The following is a 9,035-nucleotide window of genomic DNA, read 5'->3' on the forward strand; positions in this document are numbered from 1 at the left end:
TTGTGCATGATATAAAACATCCCATCTCTTATATGTGTGAAATACTTTCTATTAATAATAATATTAAAAAAGTGCATCTCTTCTAGTGGTAACTATACTAAAAAATTGTGTTCATGTACCCAATGAAAATATATAGTGCATGTAGTAAATATCAGGCTTCATATAACAATCGAAGTATTGACACCATGGTCGCAAGGTCATAAGCAATTTATATCCAAGACTACACGGATGGATACCTTGGATCTCAGCCGATGGAAAACTTACTGCATACTGCAAACCCTGCTCTTCAGTCAGAACAAACTGTGTCCACAACAGTTAAGGATACACGTATCACGTAACCACAAATACATGTTCTACATAGTAGTTTTCCGTCATATGGTGTTCTAACCTTTAGTTTTAAGTTTTTAAATATGTTCACATATATTTTTAATGATCTATAGTAAGTCAGCTAGGACATGTAGTTGCACAGGTTGATAATTAGTGCCATTCTAAGACTGAATAGCACCACAGTACCTACTGTAATGGATGTAGTGAACTATGCATGTTTTTTTGGGTTGATGTGACTACTACCTCATACACTGATGGGGTAAACATGCCACAAGAGATTTTGGTATAGACAATGGAGTATTGAGTGCATGCCTTTTGCACATATAATTTCAAGTAAATAAAATATAATACACAGTTGTAGGTTCAAGCAGAATTACAAATCTCTCTGCACAATAAGATTACAAAGCCCTTTATTATAGTATAATAGTACATCTCTCTCCAGGGTACATACGAACCTTGAAATAAACATAAATCTACTTGTCTAAAAGCTAGATACAAAGGTGACATAATGGATATATTCTCAAAGAATCAACCTTCTAGCATGCTTGCCATGGTAAACTACATCTAAAAGATGATTTAACTTGACATAGAGTCTATCAAAGATTTGATGTCATTAGAGATATTCTTGGCATCTGCTGCAATACCGGCTAATCCTCTCCTCGCTAACCCAGCACAGTAGAGCCCATTTTCACCTTTCCAATGATTCGGATATTTTTGGATGGGCAGTCCGTTGCCATTTAACATGCTCTCACCATTCTGGATTAAAAAAAACATAGAGCTTGTTAGCAGATTTAATAATGGCTACACCAAGAAAACAAACTCAGACATGTTCAAACACCAGCTATATTACCTTGAGCCATATATTTGCCGTGCTTTTGTATCTAGTTGCAAACACAATTGCATCAAATGAGATTCTTTTACTGCATTGAAATTTAACTATGTTGCCCTTGATCTTACTAATGCTCCCTTGAACCTGTATAAGATAAAAAATACATTGATAACTTGGCATATCAAACCAACATATGTTATACAGTTATGTCATGTCAAGGATATACTTACTTTGATGATGCCTTTTTTGATCAATCCAACAGTCCCAACATCAATCACTGCAGATCGACCTGTTTCTGCTTTGAGGGTCATTGGACCCATTTTTGGCCTTGTGATGCCATGTCATGACAGGTCTCCAAATATTAAATACGCTGCCATCACAAGGAGTTTATCCACTAGATTCAATGGAAGATGGTGAGCAAGTGTCATGCTCAAACGAATTAATTCCTTTGTCATTACATGAATCTGCAACCACAAAACATGTCACACCTCTTTTGAAGTATGCATGATAAATAAAATTGCATAGAATTTCTTCTTTCAAGAATTCAATTTTTGTCATGTGGTTCCTCTAGTCTTTTAGTTGTTTGTGTGCAATATAAAACAGTTCATCTCCTTTTCTATGTGAAATACTTCATATTAGTAATAACACTTAAAATTGCATCTCTTCTATTAGTAACTATACTAAGAATTTGCGTTCATAAACCCAATGAAAATATATAGTTCATGTACATACCGGGCTTCGTATAACAACCGATGTGTTGGCACCATGGGTCGCAAGGTCATAAGCAATTTCCATCCCGGAGTTGCCGGATCCAACGACCAATACATTCTTGCCAGAGTAGCTCTTGCCTGACTTGTAGCTTGAGGAGTGGATGACATCACCTGGAAAGCTTTCTAGTCCAGGGATCATTGGAATATTCTCTGCACTATTCTCACCACTTGCCACAACAAGAAACTTTGCCGTGAACTTGACTGTGGTGCACTTTGACATGTCCTTTGCCACAATGGACCAACATTTTTCATCATTGTCATATGTGGATGACTCCACGTAGGTGAGATACTTCGGTTGAATGTTGAAATGCTCAACATAATCATCCAAGTACTTCACAAACAAGTTTTTTGGTATGTATGTTGGTGCATCTACAGGGTATGACATGTGTGGCAACTCACAGAACTCCTTTGCAAGATGCAGCTTGAGGCGATCATACGCGCGGTTGCGCCAAAGTGACGCGCTACAGCTCTCACGCTCGACTATGACATAAGGAATTGCGAATTGGCTAAGGCATGCTGCCGTTGCGAGGCCTGCTGGCCCAGCACCAACAATCAACACTGCAACACTCTCCATTTCAAAGGGAAGAGTTGACAAAGTTGTGGGACAAGTCTGGTGGTAGGTTGCAATGTTTGTGTGTTAGCTCGATGAACTTTGGATGACATGCTCGCCTATGTGGGCGTATATATACGGGTATCTTTCATGGGCCAATCTGTTTTGGATTGAGGGATGAAAAAGGTAAATATTTATTGAGGCCTAATCCTGGTGTGTAGGAGTATTTCCATCTAAAAATGGAGCCGTTGTTGGTGTGAAAGCGTGTACTGATACAAAATAGGCAGGAAACACACTCTTGATCGATTGCTGTTATTGGAAACTTATCGACCATCTTTTTGATGTGTAGATTAAAGATTCTTCGTGTTTCTTTCCTTTCGCATCGTCACCAATGACAATAACTGCTCTAATATTCAAGTGTTTCTTCCTCTTTCTATACAATATAGGATAAGGATAAGTCTGATTTCCAAACACACATTTATAGGCAAAGTCCTATTTCATTTTCTCAAGTTAACATAATATGGATGACAAAGTGAAACAATCATCTAAGAAGGATTTGGTACTAACCATGTTAACCGGTTTTGCCGGCTAGTTTTGCCTCCAGTTCAGTTGTACGACGGCCAGTTTTTCCTCCGGTTCAGTTGACGACCATTGCCACAATATCTTTGGTGTCAACACAACGAGCCGTTCGATGTTGTGAACAAACAAAAAGTGGAACTTCAGTTCAAATATTTGATACCAGTTTTTTTATATAATTTCGTTTCTATACTGAACACTCGTTTAATGTGAGGCCATATTTCAACTTTGGTACATGTATATTGTCCTACGCCTGAACATCAAATTGAGCGCTCATTGTATTTTAACTGTGCACACCAGAGTGTGAATACTCATAAACCCCTAAGTATTTTGTTAAAAAGATACTAAACCAATTTACTGAAACAGAGGATTTTTTCACAATAGAGACATATTTTGTTGGAGAGATTGAATCCCCATATATTATCAGTGAGACTTTGGACTTTTTTTCTTTTGAGAGATTGCATCTTTATTAACCGGTGAGAATTTATATTTGTTTGGAGAGATTGATATAGAAGTTATACACTAAGATATTGCATGATGGAAAGATATGTTTTTAGATGCCGAGGGCTTTTATGTATGACACCGTGAGATTTTGGTCGTGTAGAGAGATAATCTATTTGGAGTGGTCGAATCTTTATAAATGAGAAACACTCAGTTCTTCTGGGGGGATGGCTGATTGTTCATTATTTTCGGTCATTTTTTTGCTGTGGGGTCGCTCAGATTTATTTGGAGACATAGCATCAATGTACAGGATAGTGTATTTATTTGGATGGCACATGGAGAATTTTGGTCACGTTTGCTTGCCGAGAGATTTTACCCTGTATGGGTTAGTTTTTTTTTTTGGATGGTCCAATTGCTTGTGGGATGGTACAATCTGGACGACTAATTTTTTGTTTTTTGAGATGGCCTAAGCATTCAGGTTTTTTTTGGATAGTCTGGTCGCTTAATTTTTTATTTATGGTCTGATCGCTGATTATTTTATCACTGAGATTTTATTTGTACGCCTAAGTTTTTTTGGGGGATAACCTAATTGCTCAGTTTTTTTTATATTTTGGCCGCTTAGATTTTTTTGGGATGGTTTGATCGCCCATTTTTCTATCGCTAAGGTTTTACCTGTACGCCTATGTTTTGTATTTTTGGAATGGCTTAGTCGCTTAGTTTCTTTTGAATAGTCTATTCGCTTAATCTTTTTAGAGGGTTAGTTTTTTGTGTTAAACTGATCGCTACTTCTTTGTGGATGCTGGCCTGGTGGGATGGTCCAACCTTTTGTGAACATTAAGGAGTGCCCTTTTTTCCTCACGTTACCGTCCCACCTTGTTTACGTATATCTAACGGTTATACCTTTTTGATTAGAAATAGGCACATCGAATTAAAGGTTGGATGTTTCTTTTCTTTTTTTTGCAGGGTAAAGGGAGTTTTATTCCAAAATTATCGAGTTACAATCGCGAGGTAAGAAATCCTCAGTACATGGGGGCCCTGTAAGTAACCATTATTGTGGGATTTTCTAAACTAATTATCTTTATTCTAGTGATCCTGTCAAGTATTTTTATATACAATAATAGATAAATAATAATATGGGCGGATTGTTTCGTCTATGTACGGGCATCCAACTCGTCCAACATATAGAGCTATAGATTCTCGTTCATATATGGATGAGCACCAAGGAAAAAGTTTATATCTCAGATCTAGCTCCTTAATGGTTGGATACATACATAATGCAAGTATAAAAAGTAGTGTCCTTAATGTGTGGATATAGACTCTCACGCCTGGCCGGCTGGCCGTGTATTTGTTTTTTGCATGCATCCATATACCAAGAGAAGAATGCATATGCACGCACGTAAAAAAGTGTTGGCCCATGTCACGCTAGCATTTTCTAAGAGTCCTAGTCTTGCAAGGAAAGAGTCCTAGCCTAGCAAGAGAAAACATAATCCCACGCCTCTCTACTCTTTTTAGGAAAGTCGTACCTAGCTTTGTTTATCTAAGGATAGCTGCAGTTTTTTTTTTCTTTTTAGTTTTTTTAGAGGTCTTAGATCTAATCCGTTAATTATGTCGTTTAAGTTATGGGTCCACCAAACGAACGACCAGATGTTTCTAATTATTGTGGTAATTTCTAACTTATTTATCTTTTTTCTGATTAACCCATCAACAACGTTTTATATATAATAGATGTTAGCGTTGCATTTCTTCTTTGTTGTGAACAGTAGGGAGTTCGTGTACATATATTAAATAATAATATAAAATATATAATGTTAAGAAATATAGGAAAAGGGGAAATAAAATACAGAGGTACACTCCGTCAATCCACGAGTCTTATGATCATCTTTCAGTTACTAGTTATAGTAGCTTTCTTCCCTCAAAAAAAGTTATAGTAGCTTTCAGCCAATTCAATTTTGGCATCAACGATCTTTTCCATCCGAGTATATTTAATGTTGGAAGTCAGTAAAGTCCAACGAGTCAGTTGATAAAAGTGATGGACTGAATTGGGAGAAGCTCATCCCCTATATATGCTTTATTCCGTCAGTTCACCTTGTAAAAAAATACTTAGCATTTCTTATTGTACTGATTCAATTGATGTTCTATCTATTCCATTGACAATATCGGTGTTTCCCCCAAAAAGAAAAGGAATGATTGCTTGCTTGCTATGCCTTCAAATATAATGAACATCCGGTATATATGCAAGTAGCGGCCTTGTTCATCATGTAAGTGCCTAATATGTGAAATATATAATTGCGTATTTGAGCCAGGTCTACATTATCTATGTAGATAACTTGGATCTCTCTAGAAGTGCCAACTAGAAAATAAAGTTGACATTATGAGAGAAAAAGTTACTTATTATTTTTAATTATAAAAATATAACTAATTAAGGCGGATTCCTTCAAATATTGCAAATACTTTGATGGTGCTTTTTTGTTGGTCCAACAGTCCCAACTCAATCGATAGGTCGGTTGGTTCCTAACTTGAGGGTCATTCGACCCATTTTTGGTTTTGGGCCTTGTGATGCCATGCCTCGATTGATCTTAAAATATGACATTCTCCGCCGTCACAAAGAGGTCACCCACTATATTTAGTGAAAGACAGTGAGCAAGTGTCATCCCGACTGAATTAATTCTCTTGTCATCACATGAATCTGCAACCAATAGACATGTCATGCCTCTTTTGAAGCATGCATGATAAAACAAAATTCCATAGAATTTCTTCTTTCAAGAGTTAATTTTTTGTCATGTAGTTCCTCTAGTTATTTCGCTGTTTGTGCATGATATAAAACATTCCATCTCTTATATGTGTGAAATACTTTCTATTAATAATAATATTGAAAAAATGCATCTCTTCTAGTGGTAACTATACTAAAAAATTGTGTTCATGTACCCAATGAAAATATATAGTGCATGTTGTAAATATCAGGCTTCATATAACAATCGAAGTATTGACACCATGGTCGCAAGGTCATAAGCAATTTATATCCAAGACTACACGGATGGATACCTTGGATCTCAGCCGATGGAAAACTTACTGCATACTGCAAACCCTGCTCTTCAGTCAGAACAAACTGTGTCCACAACAGTTAAGGATACCCGTATCACGTAACCACAAATACATGTTCTACATAGTAGTTTTCCGTCATATGGTGTTCTAACCTTTAGTTTTAAGTTTTTAAATATGTTCACATATATTTTTAATGATCTATAGTAAGTCAGCTAGCACATGTAGTTGCACAGGTTGATAATTAGTGCCATTCTAAGACTGAATAGCACCACAGTACCTACTGTAATGGATGTAGTGAACTATGCATGTTTTTTTGGGTTGATGTGACTACTACCTCATACACTGATGGGGTAAACATGCCACAAGAGATTTTGGTATAGACAATGGAGTATTGAGTGCATGCCTTTTGCACATATAATTTCAAGTAAATAAAATATAATACACAGTTGTAGGTTCAAGCAGAATTACAAATCTCTCTGCACAATAAGATTACAAAGCCCTTTATTATAGTATAATAGTACATCTCTCTCCAGGGTACATACGAACCTTGAAATAAACATAAATCTACTTGTCTAAAAGCTAGATACAAAGGTGACATAATGGATATATTCTCAAAGAATCAACCTTCTAGCATGCTTGCCATGGTAAACTACATCTAAAAGATGATTTAACTTGACATAGAGTCTATCAAAGATTTTATGTCATTAGCGATATTCTTGGCATCTGTTGCAATACCGGCTAATCCTCTCCTCGCTAACCCAGCACAGTAGAGCCCATTTTCACCTTTCCAATGATTCGGATATTTTTGGATGGGCAGTCCGTTGCCATTTAACATGCTCTCACCATTCTGGATTAAAAAAACATAGAGCTTGTTAGCAGATTTAATAATGGCTACACCAAGAAAACAAACTCAGACATGTTCAAACACCAGCTATATTACCTTGAGCCATATATTTGCCGTGCTTTTGTATCCAGTTGCAAACACAATCGCATCAAATGAGATTCTTTTACTGCATTGAAATTTAACTATGTTGCCCTTGATCTTACTAATGCTCCGTTGAACCTGTATAAGATAAAAAATACATTGATAACTTGGCATATCAAATCAACATATGTTATAAAGTTATGTCATGTCAAGGATATACTTACTTTGATGATGCCTTTTTTGATCAATCCAACAGTCCCAACATCAATCACTGCAGATCGACCTGTTTCTGCTTTGAGGGTCATTGGACCCATTTTTGGCCTTGTGATGCCATGTCGTGACAGGTCTCCAAATATTAAATACGCTGCCATCACAAGGAGTTTATCCACTAGATTCAATGGAAGATGGTGAGCAAGTGTCATGCCCAAATGAATTAATTCCTTTGTCATTACATGAATCTGCAACCACAAAACATGTCACACCTCTTTTGAAGTATGCATGATAAATAAAATTGCATAGAATTTCTTCTTTCAAGAATTCAATTTTTGTCATGTGGTTCCTCTAGTCTTTTAGTTGTTTGTGTGCAATATAAAACAGTTCATCTCCTTTTCTATGTGAAATACTTCCTATTAGTAATAACACTTAAAATTGCATCTCTTCTATTAGTAACTATACTAAGAATTTGCGTTCATAAACCCAATGAAAATATATAGTTCATGTACATACCGGGCTTCGTATAACAACCGATGTGTTGGCACCATGGGTCGCAAGGTCATAAGCAATTTCCATCCCGGAGTTGCCGGATCCAACGACCAATACATTCTTGCCAGAGTAGCTCTTGCCTGACTTGTAGCTTGAGGAGTGGATGACATCACCTGGAAAGCTTTCTAGTCCAGGGATCATTGGAATATTCTCTGCACTATTCTCACCACTTGCCACAACAAGAAACTTTGCCGTGAACTTGACTGTGGTGCACTTTGACATGTCCTTTGCCACAATGGACCAACATTTTTCATCATTGTCATATGTGGATGACTCCACGCAGGTGAGATACTTCGGTTGAATGTTGAAATGCTCAACATAATCATCCAAGTACTTCACAAACAAGTTTTTTGGTATGTATATTGGTGCATCTACAGGGTATGACATGTGTGGCAACTCACAGAACTCCTTTGCAAGATGCAGCTTGAGGCGATCATACGCGCGGTTGCGCCAAAGTGACGCGCTACAGCTCTCACGCTCGACTATGACATAAGGAATTGCGAATTGGCTAAGGCATGCTGCCGTTGCGAGGCCTGCTGGCCCAGCACCAACAATCAACACTGCAACACTCTCCATTTCAAAGGGAAGAGTTGACAAAGTTGTGGGACAAGTCTGGTGGTAGGTTGCAATGTTTGTGTGTTAGCTCGATGAACTTTGGATGACATGCTCGCCTATGTGGGCGTATATATACGGGTATCTTTCATGGGCCAATCTGTTTTGGATTGAGGGATGAAAAAGGTAAATATTTATTGAGGCATAATCCTGGTGTGTAGGAGTATTTCCATCTAAAAATGGAGCCGTTGTTGGTGTGAA

At 37.3% G+C, this 9,035-nt stretch overlaps 1 protein-coding gene and 1 pseudogene across 1 annotated transcript; both read right to left on the bottom strand.

Annotated features, from left to right (window-relative positions):
• Positions 1-903: 903 nt before the first annotated feature.
• On the bottom strand, positions 904-2,500 carry LOC123186601 (probable indole-3-pyruvate monooxygenase YUCCA10; annotated as a pseudogene).
• Positions 2,501-7,202: 4,702 nt separating this feature from the next.
• LOC123186602 (probable indole-3-pyruvate monooxygenase YUCCA10) lies at positions 7,203-8,798 on the bottom strand. Its single transcript, XM_044598337.1, has 4 exons — positions 8,187-8,798; positions 7,685-7,918; positions 7,476-7,598; positions 7,203-7,382 (listed from the first exon to the last, which is right to left on the bottom strand). The coding sequence occupies exons 1-4, from the start codon at positions 8,796-8,798 to the stop codon at positions 7,203-7,205; spliced, it is 1,149 nt and encodes a 382-aa protein (XP_044454272.1).
• Positions 8,799-9,035: the final 237 nt, after the last annotated feature.

This window comes from Triticum aestivum, chromosome 2A (assembly GCF_018294505.1).
Source record: "Triticum aestivum cultivar Chinese Spring chromosome 2A, IWGSC CS RefSeq v2.1, whole genome shotgun sequence".
In the NCBI taxonomy this organism is placed as follows: domain Eukaryota; kingdom Viridiplantae; phylum Streptophyta; class Magnoliopsida; order Poales; family Poaceae; genus Triticum; species Triticum aestivum.

What these genes read in the sequence shown, in the direction of transcription:
- LOC123186602 (XM_044598337.1), bottom strand. Translation starts at nt 8,798, where the DNA reads ATGGAGAGTGTTGCAGTGTTGATTGTTGGTGCTGGGCCAGCAGGCCTC. An exon ending in TCAAAAAAGGCATCATCAAA is followed by an intron (nt 7,599 to 7,684) that starts GTAAGTATATCC and finishes TATCTTATACAG; the next exon opens with GTTCAACGGAGCATTAGTAA. An exon ending in CGGCAAATATATGGCTCAAG is followed by an intron (nt 7,383 to 7,475) that starts GTAATATAGCTG and finishes TTTTTAATCCAG; the next exon opens with AATGGTGAGAGCATGTTAAA.